Source organism: Ictalurus furcatus, chromosome 18 (assembly GCF_023375685.1).
Source record: "Ictalurus furcatus strain D&B chromosome 18, Billie_1.0, whole genome shotgun sequence".
NCBI classification, from domain to species: Eukaryota; Metazoa; Chordata; class Actinopteri; order Siluriformes; family Ictaluridae; genus Ictalurus; species Ictalurus furcatus.
Window position 1 is genome coordinate 14,763,956 of NC_071272.1, and position 26,684 is coordinate 14,790,639.

A 26,684-nucleotide genomic window follows, 5' to 3' on the forward strand; every position below is an offset into this window, starting at 1 on the left:
GCTGTATGGATTAAAAAGAAATACAGCAGTGTGCCTTTGTCTATATTTTTTCTATTTAATAATAAGCATACATTTTCAGCGTAGTCAAATGTGAAGATATTGGTTCATTAATGTTTCTTATTAGCAAATCTAATTTAAGCCTAAAAAGTTTTTAAAAGCCTGTTTTGAATATATCAAAATTTTAAATATCTTGATGTGGAATTTCCACAAAGGCACTTTTTACTAAAGAAGAAAATTCAGAAGACACTGGACTTCTGACCAGAAGGTCGTGAGCTCAAATCCCAGCACCACCAGGCTGCCACTGTTGGGCCCTTGAGCAAGGCCCTTAACCATCAACTGCTCAGTTGTATAAATGAGATATATGTAAGTTGCTCTGGATAAGGGCGTCTGGCAAATGCCATAAATGTAAATGTAGACCCTTCAAACTCCACCCACCTGCCCTGACCTTATATGGTCTGTATTTGCACATTGTAACAGGATTCGGTTTTATAATTGATGACATAACAACACTTCAATACCAAACTTCAATAGATTTTTAATGAGCTTATCAGCTCTTCTTTTTTTTATAAATGAATGTGGAAGACCAATATAATGACACATTTTTCACTTTAACCAGTCTGCACACACACAAAGTTTAGGGTGATGTCAGAACTTATATAGAAAACAGTTCAAATAAAAGCACCCATTTAGACATCCACAAACTAATCTGGCTGTTTTGCAGCCAGATTGCAATTTTATTTTGTTGATATTTTTCATGCCAGTCTTGGCCACTCACATTTTTCAGCCATAAACAAAATCTCAAGCTGAGTGTGTCACTGAAGCGAGCAGGACCCAGTTGGCAGGAATTCATCAACATAAGCAGCTACAGCTTTAGACAGGTAGGTCATGCTTCCAAAACGGCCACTGGGAGCGCTGTCATAAAGTAATCTACAGATACCGCTGGACTGATCTTTTTCCAGGAGAGTATCATCTGCTCCCAGGTCTTTCTGTAATAGAGGAGACATAGATATATGCCAAGGCATTTTGTACTTGGTTAAAAATTTCCCAAATATCAACTAGTTTCTAGAAAAAATGAGGGCTCAAATATGACTTGAAATAGGATTTGAAAATGATCCATTATTACATATCTATGAGTGGCAAAAGTATGTGAACTGCTAGGATTAGCAGTTAATTTGAAGGTGAAATTAGAGTTAGGTGTTTTCAATCAATTGGATGACAATCAGGTGATCTTCACAGCACATATTTGTGGAAGTGTATCATGGCACGAACAAAGGAGATTTCTGAGGACCTCAGAGAAAGAGTTGTTGATGCTCGTCAGGCTGGAAAAGGTTACAGTCAGAGAGAGGAAATTCAAGACCATTGTTACCCTTCCCAGGAGGGGTCAACTAACAAAGATCACTACAAGAGCACGACATGTAATAGTCCACGAGGTCACGAAGCAGCCAGGGTGCCAGGAGCCAACTTCTAAGCAACTAAAGGCCTCTCACACATTGGCTAATGTTAATGTTCATGAGTCTACCATCAGGAGAACACAGAACAACAACGGTGTGCATGACAAGGTTGCAAGAAAGCCACTACTCTCCAAAAAGAACATTGGTGCTCGTCTGCAGTTTGCTAGCAATCATGTGGACAAGCCAGAAGTCTATTTGAAAAATGTTTTGTGGACAGATGAGACCAAAATAGAATTGTTGGTTTAAATGAGAAGCTTTATGTTTGCAGAAAGGAAAACACTGCATTCCAGCATACGAACCTTATCCCATCTGTGAAACATGGTAGTATCATGGTTTGGGCCTGTTTTGCTGCATCTGGGCTGGGACAACATGCCATCATTGATGGAATGTGACCTGAATCTCAAAAGAAAATGGGTCATGAAGCTAGACAACGACCCTAAGTACACAAGTCATTCTACCAAAGAATGGTTAAAGAAGAATAAAGCTAATGTTTTGGAAAGGCCAAGTCAAAGTCCTGACCTTAATCCAATGGAAATGTTGAGGAAGGACCTGAAGCAAGCAGTTCATGTGAGGAAATCCACCAGAGTTAAAGCTGTTCTGTACTGCAGAATGAGCTAAAATTCCTCCAAGCCGATGTGCAGAAATGCTCAACAGTTACCAGAAACATTTAGTTGCAGTTATTGCTGCACAAGGGGGTCACACCAGATACTTTTTCCACTCAAAGATATGTAATATTGGATAATTTCCCTCAATAAATAAATGACTAAGTATAATATTTTTGTCTCATTTGTTTAATTGTGTTCTCTTGGTCTACTTTTTGGACTTGTGTGAAAATCTGATGATGTTCTAGATCATATTTATGCAGATATATAGAAAATACAAACCAAACTTTCAAGCACCACTGTATAACTGAGATTAGTAGCAGAATTTTGGCATGTTTCTGAAAAAAGTGAGCTAGATTTTAGCTCAAAATGTGGTATCTCTGCCATGAGGTTACTTAGTTGTACAGTTTTCAACCCCTAACTTACATACAAAGCAATACAGAAATGGTTGAAGAAACACAAAAAAATTCTTGCAATCACCATCCATCTCTGTATTTGAACTCTACTGAAAGCAACATTTGCATCAGCAACTGTCTCCAAACTTGTTATACAAAAACTGCTTAGTGCTGCTATTCTCCAAGGGAGGCTTCATTCAATATTAATTTAAAGAGTCTCGATAATATTGAAAGAGGAAATTGGCGTACTTAACAACTTTTGGTTTTGAAAAAATATTGTAATGAAACTACACACTGTTCCCATATGTTAAGCTCAAAAATATCACTCACTGCATGTGTTATTTTTTATTATATGCATTTTGGCCCATTTTCATAAAGAGTGCTAATATTATATATGAAAGGCACTGTAAAAATTTTCATGTGAGGATTACCTGATCTTTATAGAACATGTCGCTGGCCATTTGCACAATCTTTTCCACATGAATGATGCTTCCTATGCTATGGATATCTACTTCAGCCAGCATGGTCAGGACTAGGATCGTCTCCACCAGCAGCTGTCTGTACTCAGGCTGTGGGACACGGTTCAGCACGGTCTCCACATGTACAGCAAACTTTATCTCACCGGGAGTCATCTGATTACATTTAATTAGAAAATATCTTTATGGTAATGAATTACACCATACCTTATTGAGACAATTAACTATATATACTGTGTTGTATTACCTCTTTTGTGGTTGATGATGGAAGGACGCACCCTTCAATAGAGAGTCCATGACACTTTCAGTCAAAAAGGAAAGAAGATTTAGCCTAAATAAATTCACAAGAGCAAGCACCAGCATTCATTGAAATGTGGTTCTGCTGACCTTTTGTAGGATCTTCCAGACCTTTTGGTAGAAACCAACAGGTACTCTGTTGAGAGCTCCATCTAAACGGCGACGCCGAAGCCATTGGCCTTCTCTACTGCCCTGTGCTGTAGCTCCCAAAGAACCTCGGAATGACTCAATGGAAGGAAGTCTATACCTCTGACAGAAACATAAGTACTTATCAAGAGCTTTTAAAAGCATTAGCACAAAACAGTGCCTAAACAATTATTCACTACAGTTCCCTCTGAATTACTTGGTTGAGTTTTATCAGGCACATTACTCACCCCTGACTCAATGTTGTCAATATCCAAGGAATGCACTGATAAAGGCTTTTTAAAAAAGCAGTAATTAGGTTGTTTGCTCAAACAGTAGAACAGACAGAAAGATAAGGAATTACACTAATTTATGCATCATACCGGTTTGACGTCACACTTGAGCTGAGTGCTGCTTTTTAATTGACCTTTTGCAGAACCGGATTTACTCTTGTCTTGGATAGAAATGGCTGGACTTACACCGGTTCCAGTTGAGCACACTGAAATAAACACATACACATATACACATAACGCATATCCTAACATCAATTTAAAAAAAAAATAAAAATTGAATTCAACTTCAACAAAAATCTAATTTAGGACATTGGGCCTCATTTATGAAGCTGGATAGAAATGGATTTATCCATAAATCATTTGTATTAGCACTTCCACAAGAAATTTGATATTCATGGAAATCCTTCTAGTTAAGAAAAACTATGTGAGCTTCCTAGTTTGTGTAAATTTAAATATAAGTACACTTGCTAATGTGAACTTTGATTGTCTTCAAATCATACAACTGGTGTTGACTTACTGCAGTTTTATATGCAGAATATAGAGTCAAGTTTAAATCGCTTATTTATTTCAATTACACATGCAAATTTAATGAAAATTTTGTGAAATTTCTTGTTTCGGTTGTTTCATTTTTAATGGCGTTAATTAAAGAAGTATTACTTAAAGCCTAGAGCCAGAACTAAGTGACAGATAAGTGACCGATCTGGTACGTCTCAAGCTACAATGTACCGTAAACTCTTTAGTGTTCTGTGTGCCAGGATCAGGAGGAATCCATGCCCTCCTGCTTTTCCAACATGGCATCAGGGAAGGCACAATTTTCAGTTCGGTTTGGCTTGCAAAAACATTTACACTCAACCTAAATAAAATATGATGAATGAGGTCCGTGTGTAAATAAAAGTGAGATTATCAACAAACTCACTGCTTCTCTGCACTCTAAACTCGATGCCACTGAGGATCTGGAGGAGGAGGTTCTTCAGCTCAAATGGGCTCAGGTTCATCAGGCTTTCAGTAGCCTCCTCACCTGAGGTTAAAAATAAACAAACAAAAATAAACCAACTTATCTCTGTCCAACCAGGAAATTTAAGCACCCATAATTAATCAATTAATCAGTTATTCAATATGATTTTGAATGCCCAGAAATCATTCCTACACTTTCATCCTTATAAAGTATTCCAGGATCTGTGAATCTACATTAAAATGTTCTTCTTTTAATCAGTTTAGAATCAGATATTTGCTTCAAGATATTTTCAACAAGAATATTTACCAGTAGCAAAAAAAAAGAAAAAAAAAAAGCTAGGTTAGTAAGCTAGTTAGCTTAGCACACAAGTGCTGTGACTAAGGATAAAAGTCACATGTGGTAATCACATGATTCACCGTTGGCATAACACATGGTTATATTTTTGTAGTTTTATTTTATCACTTGTGATTCTTGTTCACATGCTTCATTCTTCTTTGTTTTTCACAAGTTAAGGCTAGCCTATATGTGGTTTTATTTTCACATATTATTAATATTGTAAACATGTGTTTGCTCAGATTCACACATGCAATCTCAGGGCACAAAATGGTAAAATGATCACATATTACTCACATAATCACATGAAAAAAACATGATTACATGTAAGGGAAACTTCTGGAACTACTGAGAAATCCTCTATTTGAAATAGAATTGAATGTGAATTCTTAACAGTGACAACAGATGTAACCCAAATCTATATCATTAAAATCAGCCAGTAAAAAAGAGTTAAAGCATTTTCTCAGTTTAGGGGTGTTTCCTGTCAGGCTGCATTAAACTCCCAGAATATGGCATGGCCTACAAACATGGCTGCTGAGGACTACAATTCACAGCTGTTATGGACACTCATTTTCACGGTCACCTGATTACTGATTGCACACATCTGGACTCAGTTACCTTCACACTCATACCAGTCAATACCAAGCCTTTGTTTGTTGATTGTCTTTCTGGTTTCCTCTACCTGCTCTCGCCTGCACCTAGTCCATGTTGATTGTTGATCGCCTGACCCTTGCCTGCACCTTGACCTTGATTCTAGATTAAGTATGTGTCTTGATTGCTGCGTTCAGTAAAGCTCTATATACCGGACAGGGTGCTTTAAATACATCCTATTCAACCTGAAAATACACCATCTGCTATTCCTCACAGTAGTGAGTAGTTTTCATGTCTGTGAAGCATTTTTAAAAAAATGATTTCTTTGTCAGTGAAAGTGCAAGCAATGTTAATTTTTAAACATGCTTTTCTGAACACAGTTCATATTGTGGTACATGCAGGTCTATGTGAGGACTGATTTAGTACCAGAGCAGTTGAGAGATTGTGCCAGTTCAGTGGCCATGACCTGAATAATGAGGCCGATGCGAAGGCGGAACATTTCACTGAAAAGTTTTGGCTGCGTTCGAATGCTCATAGCCAGGTAAACCATGATCTCCTGCCAATCATGTACATGAGTGTCAATACAAGCACATTACAAACAACTTTAATTGTATTATTTAAAAAAAAAAAACAGAAATAGAAGATAGTAAAGGAAGCTAACCTGAGTGAGGATTGCAGTTGTGAGGTTGTCCTCACTGGCCTCATCAATAAGTCTGGCCAGCTTGTCTGGGGGCATGGGGCTATGTGGAGGCAGGAAAAACGTGTCACATGACTGAGTGGCCCAGAATTTAAATGGTACTGTGTATAGTATGATTGCATGCACAGGAACTCACGCCGATATGGTTTTCTCTCGTGGTTCAGGAGGAAGACCCACTGTCAGGTGCTTCTGGTGAGCAAGCAAATCTGTACAAGCCTGTCATTAGAAGATGGACATTACAATTCAATGTTGCTTTCATTGTACTGTATATTTTATTACTGTATTTTGTTTGTTTGTTTGTTTGTTTCTATAACATCAGCTCAGACAAAGTTCCAGCTGCTTGGCAAATCATAGGTTTATATTAATGCACTTGTTCTAAAGTGTTATTGTTTCTATAGTAACTAATATACAGGGACTTATATGGTGGACAGTACATAATCTGATAATAATAATAATAATAATAATAATAATAAAATAATAATAATAATAAATGGATACAAAAATTGTTTTGTGTTTTTCTGTAAGGAGTTGTTTATTTAACATTTATGGAAGGAGTCTCCAGACTCAGCACTATAAAACAGTCAATAAGTTTTTCACCAAGTCTTCATAACAGAGGACTTTACGCTTCCAGGTTGGTTTCTTGGTAACATTATAAGCTGTATTTATTTTATTTCTTTTGTCGTTTTAACTTCAAGACAGAGAAAAAGAGAGACTGGAGTAAAAAACAGGGACTGACTGTTTATAGCTGCTAGAACTTAGCTGCAACTATAAACAGTCAAAAGCATGACGTGTCACTTTTGAATAAATAAATAAATTGTAATCATTGGCAAATTGCTGTGGAATAAGAGAAATAAAACACTTCAGGATGTGCTGCTATTGAAAAATAATTAACCTCACATCACCCACATGAACTTCACAAGAATCAGCAGCACACCACCACCAAAGTCCTGGATTATTGTTTTTTTTCCGATTACAGCACATCCCGTCGTGTTTAATTCCTTATTTATGCCATGTGCTATTTTGTCAGTCTGTACAAATGCATAGAAGGGAGATGATTTTTTTGTGCCAGGATATTTAGGTTTAGTGAGTAAAATGAGCAAGAACAGATAATTCGACAGCAGTTGTGTTAAACATGGCAGTCACCTCATCCAGTTCTTCCACTTTCCTGCGGAGCATGCCACAGGCCATTCGGATAAGTCCCCAGTGTCTCAGACTGCCTGCCTTCTCATACAAGTCACTCAGGAGTCGCTTTACTGTCCAGCCTTTCCCGTGCAGGTTGGTATCCCAGTCCACACCTCTAATAACACATTTACTGACATGTTTACTCAAATCACTCAAATACATACTAACATTTTTTTTAAACTGCCATTTCCTGCACACCATTCAGATTGGGCTAAACAATGCAGTATATTGTTTGCCTAGTGCAGTATTTGTACTGAATATGCAAATATATAATATTTATAGTACAATGTATTATATAACAAACCACAAATTTATATTATGCTCTATGAGAAATCATAGAAATGTAGTTTAGCTTTCTGTGAGTGTTTTGATAAATCAAATCAATCACTTTTGTGCATGTCATATAATTTCGGACAAGAATCTCAGAAACTACTCAACATCATTTCACTTCCCACAGAGGGCCATGTCCGTACTTGTCCTTATAAAAGATGTACAGGATATCAGCCTGATCTTGTAGGTTTTGGCTTTGTTTCAGCATCTGCACAAGGGCTAGATAATCAATTCCACCATTCATGTCTCTGGGTAGACTCACTGAAGGAGGAACTTCTGGCTGAGGGACCTAATCGAAGGGAAAAGCTTTTAAAATTGAAAGCATTGTGAGACACAATGCAAAGTGTACTCTTTTCAATCTGTAGTCTACTGTATCTACAGTATCTGTAGTGCATGAGACAGTAATTTCAACACATTTTCCTATGATGAGAAAAGAAACTCACTAAGGGCAGTTTTTAATTAATTTATATATATATATATATATATATATATATATATATATATATATATATATTATGATATATATGCTTTTTGTATAGGCTTTCATTATTTCTTTAGTAGAAGATGTTCATTCAGTGGGAAGAATTTTTGTTTTACAAATGTAGTTATGTGGGTCTGATTGTGCATGGATATCACAAAACCTTTGGAAAAGCATACGCAACAGCAATTTTCCTTTCTGCTACAATCTTGGAATGTGACACAACATGACTACATTTGTGAGACGTTCTCTCTTGACTGTCTTATCCTAATACCTTTGTTGTAGTTTTGAATATACATTATACTGCATAATTGCATTATTTAAAAATTTATTAACAGAATCCAACAGCTGCCCTTAGAATTTCTTTATTACATAAACGTGTTTCTATGTATTTTTTCCTCTAAGGGTCAAGATTTGCCACTGTAATTGCACATAAGCTGCAGGAATCATATTCCGAGTTGACAACCTATTTAGACATAGAATGTTTCATGTATTCAGAGGTTACACACATGCATAAGTTGATTTTCTGGGTGCTCGATTCAGATTATAATGCTTATGTCCCCAGTTTCTCTCTACTCATAAGCAACTGCACACTGAAAACAGTCCCAGATATGGTAGATAAAGATTAGGTTAAAATGCTGGAGTATTCCTTTAATCTGGATTTCCATTTCCATGTACCTGGGTTTCTTTATTTGTAAGGTGGAGGATTGGTGGTGGGTCACGAAACAGTTTCGTAGGGAGATACAGACACGCATCTGTCACAAAATATGATAAATGTGAGTTTTAAAGAGCTCTGGACTCTGAAGTAGAACTGCATGTGAAGAAGGCTGAACTCACTATGTATGTTCAGTACTTTGGCTTTGTTCACCAGAGACACCATCTCTCGAGTTTTATTCGCCACAGCTCTGAAGCGGCTGAGTCCTCCTTTAGTGGCACTGATGGGACTCTGCTGGGGAAAGGCAAGTAGCTGATCGAGATACACTGCCAAGTCGTCCACCTCTGTGAGAACATGACCAGTTCAATATGTAGTGAAGTACAAAAAAAAGAGAAAAAGTAGTACAAGCTAACTGGTACAAGCTATTCTCTTTTATGAGAACAGGTTTTGTGAGGGTTGGGGGGGGGGGGGGGGGATCCTGCATTTTATCACAAAATGCAGAAAATTAAGTTCACTCACCACAATCCATAAATGTGAGGTGAGCGCAACAGGACGTGTCCAGAAATGAGGCCAGTTTCCCAGTTTTCACTCTAAATATATGAAACAGAGGGTTTTTACATAAAGCTCTCCATATGGCTTAGGAGAAGTATTTATAGGAAAACTCCACCTGAAACATTAAATATGTTAATATTTATACATATATTATATTAACATATTTGTATTAAATTTATATTATATTTTATATTAAATATGTTTAAGTATTCATTATGTGCTTAGTGATCTTAGAGATTCTGGTGCTGTTTGGTTGGTTAATGCTGTGTTTTCGTTATTCCTGTGTAAAGGGGGACATTGCTAGCACAGTTACAATGGCATTCAATAGGCCTTTTTTTAAAATTGATCTTAAAAATAACTAATAAGAGTCAGGATTCTCTGTTAGCTCTTAAAAATAGATTTGCATTGCAGCAGTGAGTTATGGCGGACTTGCCTTGGCTAACTAGTGATCTTCGAAATGATGAGCATGATGGCATTGATGGCAGTATCAGCATGAAATTTGAAGCTTTTGAACTTGAACTGTTTGTGCAGAGTGTACTGATGAAGATGTGAGAGAGCTGGACAGACTAAAGAGCTAAAGCGCCACTGCATCGCTCTCTTTTGGTAGAGATGAAGCGAAGGCTAAATCCTTCTGGTGTTATTATCAGTGATTAGTCGATTAGCATTGTGGTTAATGTTGGACACCAAAGTGAAAATAGGGAGAATTTTTCCTCAAGGTTCTTACCTTGCCCCACCACAGTAGCCATCTTGTAGCTTTTTCAAAGTAGCCAGTACAGCAGGATCAATTTCTTTGCCGTCATCAGCTGAAATGAATAAGAAAAACTATTGGAACAAGTCTTACTATTAATGTTTTCACTACATTCTTACAAAATGGGTTCCTCACCGCTTCTTTGGAAAGTTACAACTTTATAACCTTAATAGAGGTTTGAACCTTTGAGAACGTTAGATTTAACATTTTCTTTCCAATACTCACTAAGCATGCCCTGAGATACTGGGAAAGTGACAGTAGGCCTGCCAGTCATCCTCCAACGGGAACAGAGATAGGAGAAATCAACACGGAGCATTTCCACAATCATCTTGTTATCCAGGGCCAGATAAAACTGTTGGGGATCTATGAACTGGAGACAAGTAAGAAAACGATAGCTTAGACCACCTTTTAAATCAATAAATATATATTATTTGATGTATATTTTGTACTGTCAGATCATTGCAGCTTGCAACCTTTAGCAAATTCACTCACTTGAGGAGTAAAGGAAAAGATAGTGTTGCGTATGATGTAGAATTTGGATGTCCCCAGCACACCAATACTGCGATATGGCCTCCCAGTCAGACCTAGTCTTTGATTACGTCCTTTAAGATCATACAGATTTGTGTTTGACACATCAAGAAGACCATGTGGCACGTAAAATATTATATGCAAGTCCCTGATTCTTGTTAGTACTCATGTTACCAAGTCTGGCATAGATGTGACTAAGAACTCTAGAGGGTTGAACTCTAATCGGATGAATGTCCTCCTGCGTTTCCGAATCGATGCCCTGGTTCTGCAGAAGTTGTTTAATTTCGTCTGTCCCTGCCAAAATTGACACTGAAAACAAGATGGAACTTATGCCTCATGCCACAGAATAAAATTCAACCTGTACTTCCAAAATCCTTCCATGGACTTACACGTAAAAACTATGTGAAACTGCAGATACAGAACTACAATTTGCAACCACACACTGTGTACAGCTTACCCTGTACCACAACATCAGGCTTGGGTATGGTGGCCAAACGTCTGTTGAGGGGATCTATCTCTCCAGGTGCTAAGAAACCCTAACAGAGCAATCAAAAATAAAGAATGGCTTAGTTAATATGTACATTCTCAACAGTGATTTTTTTCTATATTTTTGTCATTCTTTTCTTTTTGAAATACACTACATGGCCAAAAGTATATGAACACCTGACCATCACATCCATATGTGGTTCTTCCCCAAACTGTATCCACAAATTGGAAGAATACAATTGTCTAGGATGTCTTTGTACATATTCTGTAGGATTACAATTTCACTTCACTGGAATTAAGGGGCTCACACCTGTTCCAGCATGACAATGCTCCTGTGCACAAAGCAATGTCCATGAAGACATGGTTTACCAAGGTTGAAGTGGGAGAGCTCAGGTGGTCTGCACAGAGCTCTGACCTTAGCCCGATTGAACACCTTTGGAATGGATTGGAACACTGACTGCACCCCAGACCTTCTTGTCTGATGTCAGTGCCTGACCTCACTAATGCCCTTGTGGCCGAATCAGCCATGCTCCAAAATCAAGTGGAAAGCCTTCTCAGAAGAATGGAGGTTATTATAACAGGAGTGGGGGGCTAAATATGTAATTGGATGCTCAAAAAGCACATATAAATGTTGGTCAGTTGTTCACACACAAACCTTTAGCCTAATATTGTATTTAAGGTACATCATTCATTGGGGAATAAGTTAATTCAAGGAAATGTTTACCTTTGAATATTTGGGTACATTTAACTGTAGACACTTTAAAACCTTCACCCAAATGTAACAACCTAATAGTAAGATTTTGCCACAATATTCATTCTTTCTCACTTAGTTATAATATTTTTTAAAACTCTGGATATCCAAATAATATGTAGCATAGTAAAAAAAAAAAAAAGCATGTTAAAATAAAGGTATTCCAGGTATTTTACTGGAGAATATGAAGCATGAGTATGCACATTATTGGAATTGCCATACCTCTGCCAACAGGTTACCCAATATGTACAAAGACTGGGCCCATTTCAATGGACAATTGCCCACTGGCACTCGTTCCACAGTGTGGGGATTGACATATTCTTCATCCACCTTATTTAAATAAAAGACACAGAGTTAGAGTTCAGGGTCTACTGGAGTAAACCAGTGTGTCTCATAAAGTTCAAGGCCATAGACCAGGGACATCCAGACTGTAGCCTGTGCTAATGGAATATTGGAACACTGGGTGTTGCTATTTTTTAAAACTTGCTCCCCAAACTTAAATCTCCCCATCTCTTCCCCTTTCCCTACTTTCTAATGCTGATGGTGTTAATTATATACACCTGCAATAATGTTAACAAGCTGTTGGTAGACTAATCGAGAGTTATGCAAGTTTATTGTGACAGAAATGTAATGTCAAGAATCATCAAGGAAAGAGATATTTTTCAGGCATACAAAAAATTCCATAAATCTTACAGTTTAATCATGGAAAAGCTGATGTAATGGTGGCAGTCAAGCTGCTCTGTTATTTAATTTAATTTAATTTATTTTTCGTATTTTTCTGCATCTGTCTCAAAGTAAGAAAGGTCCCTGCAGTAAACACATTTGTTTTATGTATTAGTATCTAGCCTTGTGATTGGTCAGGCGCTGCTGTACCTTATCCGGAGGAACACTGTAAAGCTCAGGAACGAGACGCAGTCCATCTTTTCCTTTGATCAGAATGCCATCTAAGGCATCTCGATACTCCTGTACCTGGAATATCACACACAAGTTTTGTTTAATAAACTAGCCACATAATGGGAATAATTGGCATTTTTTGACCTTTATGTTTCGAACCTGCTCATGACTGTTGATAAAAATTCCATCTAGGATGAGGTAAATCCAAAACAATGGCCATTCACACTCAATATTCTCAAAGAGCTTCAGCTCTGATGACTCATAGTATAAACGATTAGGATCCTGAGTAAACACATGTGATAAAAGCATAGCTCATGTGGGCAACAAGTTGGGCCAGTTGGCTCCGAATAAATATTCAATTTAATTTAAAATTTATGCAAAATGGATTTTGACCTCTTTGGGGGTTTTGTGGCCATCTCTGAGAAAACGACAGCATCCATATCTGCCCTGTGAAAGAATAAAAGAACAGACATTTTAGGAAAGACAAAGAACAGCAATCATTACAATTTCTTACAATCTTTAACAACAGGCTAAGAAGTTCATAATAAACCTGCTGCTTTTGTAGATCTCAGACTTCATTATCAGATCACCTGCAGTCTTGAGATGATCTCCTCCTTAGTAATGTTAATAATGTCAGTGTCCTCAACTGCAAACGCTGGGTAGGAGATGATGGAAAGAACTCCAGCATCCACCTCTTTAGACGTGGAGGCTCTTGGCAGCATGGAGCTGAGGATTGACTGTCGAGAGTGAGGCAATAACGTAATGGTACTGTTGTATAATTAAAGGAATAGATCAACAAAAAAAGTTATGAAAAAAAGCACATTATCAAGTCAGTACAAAAAACATTTTAGATTCCCAAACATTGGTTTTCTAGCACAAAATTAAATGTTACCTATAAATGTTTTATGTCATTAAAGAAAGCAGCATATTACTTACGAGACCACTTTTCAGCCATAAAAAAAAAAACATAATGAAAGCTGCTGGGTTTTGCTGCCAATATAAGAAGCAAGTGCGACAGTCAAAGTCTCCAGAAGAACTGTGGCTGGTTCTGCAAGATGCTCAGTAAAACTTACAGCTCATTTCCTTATAAAACTGCACAAATTGTACCGAAGACTAATATTTTAATTTTAATTTTTTGTCACACCAAATATTGACTTTGTTTCATTTACTGCTGTTTACTGCTCTTTACGGTATTTTTAAAAAATGTAAACATTTAATTTCATTATTTTTAAGGCACTTTTGTAGGCTCTACAGAATTTCTTCGCGTGTGCCTAAAACTTTTGCATGTATATATATATATATATATATATATATATATATATATATACATACACACAGTTGCAATCAAAATTATTCAACCCTCATTATAAATCAGGTTTATTGTTATAATTTACAAACTTTCAGCTGTTTGCTGTGAACAAATCAAACAAAAGCAATTGAATATATAGTTCAACACAACGAATGCTTCAAGTGGTTTCCCCAAATTCAACTGACAATGCAACTTATATTTACTTTTATAAACTTAAAGTTTTATATACATTTTCAAATTTTTAAAATAATTTTTCATTACTTCAAATGTAGTTGATTGGCCAAGACAGTTGGTGTCCAATGTTTCTGGTTTTATAGTTTGGACAGCAGGGTCTTAGGACAGAATAATGCCAAAACCAGCCCAAGTGGTGCAACAGAAAAGTGATCACCCTATTGTCAGGAAATCACAAGTATGAATCCTGATGATGCCACAGCCATCCGTTGCCAGAAGATAATGTAGCAAAATTGGCTGCATTCTCTGGGTAGGAAGGATTGCATACTCACTCTCTTCTATCAATCGCAGTGACACTAGCCAATTGTGGGCATTTGTAAGAGGGCAGATAGCGCCTTCCTCAGAGTGTGTTACGCTGCCCTGTGATGCAACATGAGCAGCAGTTTGATAATGCAGTTGGCTGGCTTCATGTGTCTCAGAGGAAGCGTGTGTTAGCCTTCACCCTCCCTGGTTGGTGGCTGTTGTATGATAGAGGGGTGCTGGGTGGTGGGTGGGAATTGGCAAGTGACCAAATTGGGGAGAAAAAGAATGAGAAGGATGCTTGCTTCTATAACATTGCAGCAACACATTGAAGTTTTGTTTATATTTATAGAATACAGAAAGACATGCTGTGTCCTAAAACAGTGGTTCTCAAAGAGGAGTCCCAGAAGTCCATGAAGCATGGCCAGGGGCTGTGTGATATTTTTCACATTGTTTCAGTTTTGGAAATCACAACCTATTATCAAAACCACCATATTTATGATTGATATGGTGTTTTTAAAAAAAAAAATTTTGTTGTTTATAGTTATTAGCCTGTTTGACTGGTCACTTAAATGGGTTTAATCCAAACTTCAATAATTCTTATAAATACTTGGACCTAATGTGTTCTTTTGGTGGAATGTTCATGAAAAAGCCCCAGTGTCTCCAATAAATAACCATATTATCTTACAAACATTAAGTCATATATTTGAATAACTGACTTATGTTCATAAAATACATTTGTCTTGAGGGGTTCCTGCATTATATTTATAGTTAAAAGCGTCTCAAAAATTTTGACTGTACTGGGTGTGCTTTAAGATGAGATTTTGAGTTGAGACTTTCATTTTTTGTTAGCTACATTTACCGCATAGCTCCAGTGAAAAAATAAAGAAAAAGATGTTGAAAAGCAAACAATTTGAGTCTTGTCTGAATGTCTACATTTGTGGTAAGAGGTTGAGAATATTTTTTATTAAATTCTGTATTCTGAGAATACTTTATTAAATTCTGCAAAAAAACCTAGCTCTTCCTTTCCCTTGTGACATGTGATGTAATGTGACAAAGCAAAAGCCACTCTTACTTGGCAGCGCTGTATGTCATCAGCCAAAGCGTGAACGACAGACTCTGGGCCACCTTTGGCACCAAAAAGGTTTAATCCGTCCAAGGCCTCCAGGGCTGCCTAAATACATCACGATTGGCAATCAATTAAATACATCAACACAGGGATCTACCCTTTCTCCAATCTTATTTCCAAATGGCACTGGTTCAATGATACTTTCAAGACAAACCAAATCTCTCACCTTCGCCATTCCAATAGAGCTTGCATTGATTTCAGGGATTCCTTGATTTGTCTTGTCTCCTCGTTCCCACATTCCAAAATCCTAAACACCATCCCAAAGAAAACCCATTATTCTTAAGCCTAAGGTAATATTGAAGAATAAGAATTCAGATATGTGTAGTGAATTTGTGCTGCACATGACACTTACTGCTATTTTGTATGCTGTTTCAATGTAGAAGATAAGATTCTGGACAACATCGACCTCATCGCGTGTGTACACAATGTGTAGCCCTGTACACCATAAAACAAATATTAACTAACTCTGTTGAAACAGCTAGAAGTCTTAAACATTTCAATTTCTCATAATGATGATGCAATATTACATTTGACAAAAAGGAGATCAGGTGACAGAGATGTTAACCATGTGAAAAACAATGATACAGAGGGAGAAATAAAGTTTTAGTGTTATGAGCTTATCAGTGCTGACCTGAAGCTGTCATTTGAGCCAGGAACAGCAGAAAGATGGAGGTAGCGTCTACCTGTAAATGACCCCACTCCTGATCACCGACCACAGTAGCACACGTTCCTGTGTGATACTTGGCATGCAGGCAGTCTGTGGTGCTCTTGCTGTACTTGAACTTCTCCACTTTGTCCAGCTAGGAATACATCAGTACTTCATCAGTACAACTAGGCAACCCTTATGGAAAATCCCCATAGGATTCCTATTGGTATAAATGGGATATTAATAGCAGAACTTCACATATACTAATAGATCACTAATAGATAATGGAAATCATGGGGTATTCATGGTACATCCCCTTAGTCTGTATGTAACATCTATAAAGTCTTCAGGACTTTTGTCCAGTAGGATACAGTCCCATAATAATATAATCCCATATAATCTTATTCTAATCCCATAGAGATCAGACCATGTTTCAATGACTAACCCAAAAAAATCCAATAGGAATCCATTAAAAATCAGACCATATTCCAATGACTAACCCATACATAGCCAAGAGGAATTCCATAGACACCAGACCATATTCCAACAACTAACCCATAAAATTATAATAGGAATCAATTTAAAATGAGACCATATTCCAGTGGCTAACCTACACATATCCAATAGGAATCCCATAGACATTATTATTCCATATTCCCATGACTAACCCATAAAAACCCAGTAGGAACCCATTGGAAATCAAACCAAATTCTCTAATGACTAACCTGTATATATCCAATAGGAACCTATTAAAATTCCAGTGAATGTATTCCAATGAATACGTCTGATGTAATCGGATGAATACCCCATAGTATACATGTAATCGGATGAAAACCCCATAAAAATCCAATAGAAACCCCATAGGAATCAGACCACATTCCAAAGACTAAGCAATAAAAATCTAACAGGAACCCCATAGAAATCGAGCCATATTCCAATAGATAACCCATAAATATCCACTGTCCTATGAACTCCCATTAACACCATTTTTCAATGTGAGCCAATTCACCATGCCCAATTACAATGAACTTTCATAGGACTCCTTTGGGAATTTTCCATATGAAAAGATAATGTGAATATGGCATGCTGCTAGTTAAATGGTTCGATTTGTGTATTTGCTTATAATACAAAGTTCATACCTGCCTCATCAGACACTGCAGCAAGCTTCGCATAAGCTTTACTACAGTCTATACAGAGAAAAGAGAGAGAAAGAATAAGAGAGCCACTTTGATTCTGCTTCTACCCTTCCCAACTGCTATAATCAAAAGAGAAACATGAGCTGAGCAATTTGCCCCATGGCATTTCCACTTTGACATTCACTCTCACTTAAAGAAGACACATGTACATTATAAATAGCACACATGACTATGTAAATATGTAGATGTAAAAATACATCTAAAAATACATGTTGAACCAATTAATTATATTTGGTGAGATTATTCCTAAATAAATGATCATGTTTAAAGGTGCAGCTGCTTAGAAATAAAAGGGTTTCTAGAAAAATAGATTATCACAGAATTTGAAAGACATCTGAAAATCTGTGATTCACAATATGGACCCCTTTAGTGATTGCAAACAAAATGAGATAAACAAAAAGAGAAAAAGGCCTGAGTAACGTAACCTGACGCTACTTGGTAATAATCTGACCGAAGAATCTAGCAAGAATTTTATTAAGGAATCGGATTGACCTTAGCTATTAGCTATAATGTTATCCTTTAACTTATATAGAGTCCCACTGAAGGACAGGGAGTGCTATTCAACGTTGTGGCACTGTGCTGCCCAAACAGATGTCATAGTTGAACAAAGTTAGATAGCTAAATGTGTCATTATAGGCAACACCTTAGTTGGACCGTGACCTAGCCATTTAGCATTAGCTAGCTAGTGTCTTGATGTATATTTTAGGCGAGCTCTGTAGTTTTTTTTTTTAAAGCAATATAAATTAGGCATCTTTGCAAACTAGCAAACTAAGCTTATTTGTTAATTTCATAGTTAGGAAGTCACCTTTAGTGGCATTATAGTTAGCTACTCAGCTAAGATAAAACTGGCACTGCAAAGACAGAACTTGGTTCAAATTATCCCTCCTAATGACCTACAACCACAACCATTTTCATTGGCTTGGAAAGGTATCTGTTTTGATAGTATACAGTGAAAATGCATGTGTTCATGAACACCTTTCTGATTCTGACACCCAACCCTAAAATGTAGCTTCAGTAGAGGAAGTAGGGTCATTAGGGGGAAGGACAAAAATTTTTAAAGTCAATAAAATTGTAATTCATTTTGCAACCAGCAGAGGGTTTAAAAAAAAAAAAAAAAAAGGTTTCTTTAAAATGCCAGAATATATATATTTTTTTGTTTAATTTAACCTTAATTCCAAACAATCCAGTTAAGGACCTAAAAGTAAATGCACTGGCTCCAGAACATTATAATTTCCACCTGCTCCAGCTCATAGGCTTTAGCCTTGTCCTCATCACGGTCAGCATTCTTCCTATAGGCCAGACTCAGACCCCACACAGACAGGATGCTGTACACGTTGTCTCGGACCCAGGCATGTGGGAGATCAGCACTTCCTGGTAGTAACCCTGTTACCGGATCCTTAGAAATTTATCATAGAAAAAAAGAAATACATTTTTGCAAGAATTTGTGGTTTAATGTGTAGACCTGTCTCAAAACAATACACTCGAATGGCATCCACATTGTGATATGCTCCACCATGGGCATAAAGTAAATGAGAAATTATTGTTAATGTGTATCTTACATCTCAAATAGAAATGTAAAATGAATGTAAGTTCTGATGCATGTGTGTAACTCAGCCATGATTATCATATTATGAGACACAAAGTAAGTGGTGACATTATAACTCTGCTAAACATTGACCTTTCCTGAGTCATCGGTCCAACAAGCAAGTTTTCTCTTACCTGGTGACAGAGGATTGTTTTATGGACCATTCGTGCATAATTGTCAAGCTTGACTCCTGAATTGCTGCGACTTCTCATGATGTTTACCTCCTCAGTCTTGCTAATGTTCAGTCTAATGGGCTTCGTAGCACCTAATGTTATGCTATCATTAACCAGGCATGTAACAGAACCAAATGTCAACGTCTCAGAGAGGGGGGACAAGCCACTCCTCTGTAGGGCTATCTGTTACACTCCGTTCCTGGCTGAGGAAATCAGAAAAATCAAATATTTTCAAAGTTTCTGTTTTACACAGCTGAATGTTTTGAATATGAATGGGGCAAATCAGAACATAAGGCCATTTACTATACTGTAAAATTAATAGGCTTATATGTGATATTTTCCATTATACAACAGTTGTGTTCCACTAATTTGATTGGACAAGAAACCATTGCTGCATCCCAATTCGAATATTATCCATCCTAAATAGTATCCAAGGTTAGAATTAGTGTGTCCCAAATAACAGTATGTTGAAATGAGTATCCCAAAGGTACCCGGATGGTCTACTATTTCCTGTACATTTTCTGTGTTGATCTGTGGACACTTTTTCAGCTCATATTTCCCACAACTCTTTGAGCCAGGGAGGAGGAGTTTTGTTTGCTTTTTAACGAATTTTAGAGAGGTGTAAATAAGATGTCGAAAAATTAATAAAGGTAATTTTAAATCAAACTATATAGTATAAATTATATAAGGAATAATGAATGAAGAAAAGCTGAAATTCAACAAGGAGTTTGTTTACGGTGACAGTGTGCATAATTAGGCAACAGCATTTTATGTCCTGGTACTTACTCTTTTGCTACACACTTAAAAAGTATGTACTTTTTCTTCACAAAAAGAGGACATACTTTTAGTGCATTGTATAAGTAGGCAAATTGACACATAGTACATTAATACACTTACTATGGGCTGTCAGTCAGTCAGCCTGTTGTTGCATGGCAACATGCAACACTCTATCCAGTTCTCTGGGAACTATTTTGTTTGATGGAGCAAAAACCAAACAAAAACATTTATATAAAATGCTTTTTGCTTATTAAATATTTGTAAACTTGGGTGTGCAGAAAAAGGAAAGAAATCTGATATAGTATTGAACCTGTGACACGTAAGTGTTATTGCATTATATTGGGTTGGCATGTTTCTAATTTGCATATTTACATTAGTTATGAGGGTAAATGTAGGATTTTTCTGTTTTCTATTTAGAAAATGTATTACATAGAACAGGTTTTGGAAGACTTTATAAAACCAACTGGAGCTGAGAATCACACTGGACATGCAGTAGATTCAAACATGTGGCAGGACGGTTATTGCATCAGAAAATAAATTAGGTTCCATTTATTCAGCTATAGTCCATACAGCTTGCAGGAGAGTATATGAAACCTTACACTTATTTACTAGGTACAGTGGGTGTGTGGCTGCAGAGTTGGGACAAACTGAAACAAATTTCAGTTTGCATGTTCATAGAATCTGGATTTCTTGATGACAGTTAAAATGTAGGTGCTCCTGTGATATTTTCTATTGTGTAATGACTTTGTGAACATGCACCATCCAGTAATTTATTTATTTTTAAATAAAACTCTAACTCTAATAATTGTGTAATAATAACAAAATTGTGTGGGTGGGCCAATATTTTGTCAAAGACAACTAGAAGAAAAAAATTAAGCATTTACACCATTTTTATTTGAGAATGTTTTTTGTTGTTTTTGTTTTTTTTTTTCACAGCACACAGCACCTGTACATTGTACATCCAGGTAACACTTTACAATAATAAGGATCCTGGTAACCTAATAATTATTCAAGAGCAAATCATGAACGAATGCAGTAATAATTTAAATTTAATAATGCATTTATCAAGGCCTTGAACAGTACGACATATGTTTTTTTACAGTACAATTTTGTGATAATGATTCACTCTCTCATGGGTGTTGGCAATAAAAAAAATACAGTGTATGAATACATCACTTCTCTTAATAAAATGCATTATTTGTATTAAGTGCTCTACACCTACAAAGCACTTTAGACTTCTAATAAAGATTTAAGAGGCATTTCAGGTTCTGTACATGGAAAATGGCATAACAGTACAATACGTTCGAGATTAAAATGGGGAGAAAAAACAAAATAGTTACAATAAGATAAAAAAAAGTGTGTCAAGTGTAACGTTTTTGTCAGCTTATGAAATGACAAAAATAGCATGTGCCTATATTAAACATTTGAGTAATACATTTTGTTAAAAATACATACAGTTTAGTACACATATAGTTTGTATGTGTAATTATAACACGTATAATTAATAATATATTTACAATAATTTAACTGTGTACTGCACAGTTATACAAAAAGATATAAATGTATAGCTGAGTTACACTACTGTGAATATATTTGTACAATTAATTAATAAATACATGAATGCAATTAATATATTTTTACAGTAAAAATATTAATATTTACATATTCTAAATGGGACATTTTAAAATTACATATTGATTTTTTTTTTTACTTAAGTTTGTAATTTAATTAAATGTGCACACGTTTTGCTGTCCTAACATAATTCCAATTAAAAATAATTAATATTTATAAATCTGTATTGCTCTCATTTTGTATACCTCTGTTTGTATTATTGTTGTTGTTGTTGCTGTTGTTGTTTTTGTTGTTGTTGTTGTTGGCTGTGTGTAGTTTCACATGGCACCAGCAACATAATTCTTTTAACCTCCAGATCCACTAGGAATGAACGGGTTCATCAAAAGAGCAAAAGCCATTCCTGTGGAGAGTAAACGAGATCAAAATATGCTTCTATATTTGTAATAAATGTCTCTCAGGTCCAAATGCATGCAAGTGTACATACAGTAAGTAATCTGTACTGATGAATTTGTGTTAAAATGTTGTTTACCTGCAGAGTAATGTAGAGCACTCTATATGGTCATGACAGTAAGCACCATGTGGTTTACTGGCCAAGATTCTCCACAGCGGAGTCATACGAGCTTTACGGTGCAGTACAGTGTCTAATTGCTCGATATCTGATGTACCTTTAGACGTTAGTGTTGGTGCACTGGATGCCTAAAACACACAGGTTAATTATAGCTACGTTACAGTTTACAGTATGTGACTTATTATTAGGAAACTCAATCGGACTAATGTAAGTGTTAATCAAATATAGCAATAATATACATTTTGTAATATAAATGTAATGAAAATGAGTGTATGACATTCCATAAGTTTAAAATAATGAAAAAAGCTCAGTAAACAAGCTGTAACTTTACCTGATGCATTGTGAAAAGCAAAGCCAAAAGACACAATATGCTCATAGTTTGGTTGTTGTGCTGCATGTTCATGGCAGTTCCTTCTTAAAAGTGTAACGCTGGTTTGGTTGAGTGTGAGTCCAGGAGATCAGTCTGGCTTTATAAAACTGTACGACAGGCTTTTATGCCTCGCTCAGCTTTTATGTCCCGCTATCACCTGTCACTCTCATGGCCCCAGTGAAATCACCATGGTCAAATATTTGACATTTGAGATAATCTCCAACCTGGCAGCCATTCATTTCTTGTTACTTGGCCTTTGGGGGCATAATGTGAAGTTTATAGCTTCACATTCTGTATGCAAAAATTCCATGAATATTTCTATAATGGTAGTAAACATTAAGAAAAACTAAATAAATTAAGACATGTCAAGTTTATTTTTATAGGACCATTTGTAAAAAAAAATAAATAAATTGTTAAAGAACAAAGAATTAAGATTAACTGAAATAACCTATTACGCAATAAATCATAATTAAAAATGGAATATGACTGAAAAAGGTGTTGACTGCATTTAAGCCTTAGTTAAATTGTGCGAATGTTTTAGGCCATGTATTTTTCATGCAATTGTCTTTTATATATTGCTTGTGATTTTCCAGGCATCCTTTCTTGCATTTCCAAATGATCAGAACTAAAAAGTCAAATTATAAGTTTGGACAGTTTATGATATTACAACCCCAATTCCAAAAAAGTTGGTATGCTGTGTAAAATGTAAATAAAAACAGAATGCAATGATTTGTAAATCTCATAAACCTGTATGTTATTCACAAGAGAACATAGAAAACATATCAAATGTTTAAACTGAGGAAATGTACTGTTTTAAGGAAAAAATAAGGTCATTTTGAATTTGATGGGACAGGGGCAATATAAGGCTGGAACAGTAAGTGTTACTAAAAAGAAACAGGTGAAGGTTAATTGGCAACAGGTCAGTAACATGATTGGATATAAAAAGAGTATCTTAGAGAGACAGAGTCTTTCAGAAGTAAAGACGGGCAGAGGTTCACCAATATGCAAAAACTGCGTCTATAATTTGTAGAACAATTTTAGAATAATGTTCCTCAATGTAAAATTGCAAAAACTATGAATATCTCATCATCTACAGTACATAATATCATCAAAAGATTCAGAGAATCTGGAGAAATCTCTGTGCACAAGGGACGAGGGTGAAAATCAATATTGCATGCCTGTGATCTTCGGGCCCTCAAGCAGCACTGCATTAAAAACAGGCATGATTCTGTAATGGAAATCACTGTATGGGCTCAGAAAAACATCCAGAACTCACTGTCTGTGAACACAGTTCGCCGTTTCATCTACAAATGCTGGTTAAAGTTCTATCTTGCAAAGAAGAAAGCCATATGTGATCATGATCCAGAAACGCAGCCATCTTCTCTGTGCCAAAGCTCATTTAAAATAGACTGAGGCAAAGTGGGAAACTGTTCTGTGGTCAGGAGAATCGAAATTTCAATGCTGCGTACTCTAAACTAAAGGTGATGGTATGGGGTGCATTAGTGCCTTTGGAATGGGCAGCTTGTACATCTGGAAAGGCACCATCAATGCTGACCTGTTGCCAATTAACCTAATAAGTTGTAAAATGTTCTTCCAGCTGTTTCTTTTCAGTAATACTTACTTTTCCCACCTTTTGTTGCCCCTGTCCCAGCTTTTTTGAGACGTGTTACGGCCATCAAATTCAAAATTACCTTATTTTTTCCTTAAAATTTCCTCAGTTTAAACATTTGATATGTTTTCTATGTTCTATTATGAATAACATGTGGGTTTATGAGATTTACAAATCATTGCATTCTGTTTTTTATTTCCATTTTACTCCGCATCCCAACTTTTTCGGAAGTGGGGTTGTATAATTCCAACAAATTTGCAAAGTTCAACATGAAGGCACCAAAAGCCCAGTGTACGAATAGAGTCAAAAAGGGGCCACATGTCAGAACATGATGTACTTTCTACCGTTTATACTTATGTCAATATCTATGTGCCTGGTCCAGGACTCAGAAATGCAATAAAAACTCTGTCAGTTTGCTCCACTCAGAACTAGTGTTTAATGATTTCTGTTCTTGCGTTCCAACCCACCATTATGTTCCTAAACTGGTTAGAACAAAATAAAATAAAATAAAAACTCTGTTTCTTTAACATAGTCTGTATGTACTCAAGATTTGAGTTTGGAAGTTATAAGCAAGGAATAAAACACAACACCCTATACTGTTCTAAGAAAATAATCAATGACAGGTCGGTGTGATCTGGTACCACCCTAAAGTTTGTTGAATATTTTCCAATAACAGCATGTCCCAAAGTGTTTTACGTCTTTTATATCACAACAATTTGACAACAATTACAATATCTTATTAACTAAAAAATGACACCTGATACAATTTATTCAGTTATAGTTATCTTTAATGCTGTGGAACATTAATTCCTTTATTTATTCAGTTAATGTTACAGTTATGTTAACAGGTTTTTTTTTTTTCCTCTCACTTGAAGTTGATAAGACAAAAAAAATGCAGCACAAAGCCTTCCATCCTCAAGACGTCTGACTGTTACAGCAGTGACACTGGAGACCTCCTCCTATGGTGAAATCTTCACCAGATCAGTGATTGTTTTTCATCCGTTTATGTGGAATGTCCACTATTCAAGTCCCTGTATAAGCTTTTACCCTAGAAACAATAATACATTAGGACAAGTACATTAATATAGAAACTTGACATCTTCTGACCAAACAGAATTCAGCATTCAGTAGCACTGTGGTATAAATAATGCTAAGATAGTGGGTTATATGGAATGAAGAATGTAATTAGTAAGATTTCAAATTGTTTCTCTTCCAGAACAGTTGAGAAATTTTTAGGGGTTTTTGGTTGCATTTTGGTGTACATTTCTAGTTTTCTTTTGTTCCTCAAACCGAGGTCTGGCCTTTTCATGTCCGATTATTCATTCTACCTTTTAGCATGACACACTCTTTGGTATAGATCCATGAAATTAATAATAATTGACACATTTCCCAAGCTTTACATTGTTTTAGCTGATCATTCTAAATAATACAGTGTATTTACAATAGTTTTTTACCATTGCAAACAAACAGTAGTCATTAACAAGCTCACATCAATAACACGTCTCAAATGAAGCTCTTTTATCAAAACAACAGTAATACTTATCTATTGACAAGAACACTTTGGCAATCAGAGCAAAATGACAAAAAACACTAAGTGTTATATATTATTAGTTTATTAGTATATATATTAAACACTAATATGTGTGTATATATATATATATATGTATATATATATATATATATATATATATATATATATATGCAAGTATATTGTGTGTTCTCTAAATTCATTTTGTGTAGAAATTACATTATGAAAACCAAGTTCACAGTGTGAAGAGTTTTTAAAATGTGAACTAAAAACAAAGCAAAAAAAAAAAAAAACCCAACCTGAAATATATATTTAATTATTGCTCATCATGTGACTCCACATTGTGTCATCGAGTTCACTCTAGTAGAGAAGCAGTGATGTAGTTGTTCAGTTCCAGATCAGTCTAGTTACACTGGGTCAACCATTTCAAAACATTGTCCTTTAAATAGCTGATTTTCTACACATCACGCTTAGGGCAGTGGTCTACTCCATGCCCTTTTACCTATTTACCTATTACCTATTGTCTCTCCCTAATTCACTCTTATTCTGTTTGTGTCAAATATTTGACTATATATTAGTGTCCAGTTTATTGAGTATTTCCATTAAGCTTTACTTTCTATATTTGATTTCTATTTTTGATTAGTTATGGCTATAAAATGAAGCAAAGCATTTAACATCCCATTTAAAAAAAAAAAAAAAAAAAAAAAAAAAAAGCACAGCATGTAAATTTGCATTTTAATATAAACATGTTTAGGTAGTTATGCTAAAATATATAATATATAATATGTAATATATAATATTTATATCCTTTTAAATATAGTTTACAAGACATAGTAGCCACTTTACTACTATGTAAAGTGAACTAGTGTAAACTATTTTACACTTTACTTAAGCACAGTGCATTAATTGTACTTGCTTACATGAATCATACTGT

At 35.8% G+C, this 26,684-nt stretch overlaps 2 protein-coding genes across 3 annotated transcripts; both read right to left on the reverse strand.

The window, feature by feature from the left end:
- Positions 1-248: 248 nt before the first annotated feature.
- Positions 249-19,759, reverse strand: phka1b (phosphorylase kinase, alpha 1b (muscle)). 2 transcript variants are annotated; one of them, XM_053649256.1, is made up of 32 exons: positions 19,288-19,758; positions 18,806-18,964; positions 17,512-17,559; positions 16,358-16,526; positions 16,079-16,161; positions 15,893-15,973; positions 15,673-15,771; positions 13,408-13,554; positions 13,211-13,264; positions 12,977-13,099; positions 12,797-12,892; positions 12,146-12,253; positions 11,144-11,222; positions 10,861-10,995; positions 10,651-10,760; positions 10,384-10,528; positions 10,135-10,213; positions 9,378-9,448; positions 9,041-9,202; positions 8,882-8,958; positions 7,869-8,014; positions 7,357-7,510; positions 6,350-6,429; positions 6,178-6,256; positions 5,943-6,072; positions 4,554-4,655; positions 3,728-3,843; positions 3,596-3,640; positions 3,312-3,470; positions 3,172-3,225; positions 2,880-3,080; positions 249-986 (listed from the first exon to the last, which is right to left on the reverse strand). In XM_053649256.1, exons 1-32 carry the CDS (start codon positions 19,363-19,365, stop codon positions 813-815), a joined length of 3,543 nt encoding a protein of 1,180 aa, XP_053505231.1. In that variant the 5' UTR covers positions 19,366-19,758; the 3' UTR covers positions 249-812. The 2 variants fall into 2 exon arrangements, with proteins under 2 accessions (XP_053505231.1, XP_053505232.1); XM_053649257.1 differs by lacking the exon at positions 3,596-3,640 and having other exon boundaries at positions 19,288-19,759.
- Positions 19,760-20,975: 1,216 nt separating this feature from the next.
- On the reverse strand, positions 20,976-22,822 carry si:dkey-22f5.9 (liver-expressed antimicrobial peptide 2-like). The gene is made up of 3 exons (XM_053648970.1): positions 22,575-22,822; positions 22,205-22,371; positions 20,976-22,075 (listed from the first exon to the last, which is right to left on the reverse strand). The coding sequence occupies exons 1-3, from the start codon at positions 22,644-22,646 to the stop codon at positions 22,036-22,038; spliced, it is 279 nt and encodes a 92-aa protein (XP_053504945.1). The 5' UTR covers positions 22,647-22,822; the 3' UTR covers positions 20,976-22,035.
- Positions 22,823-26,684: the final 3,862 nt, after the last annotated feature.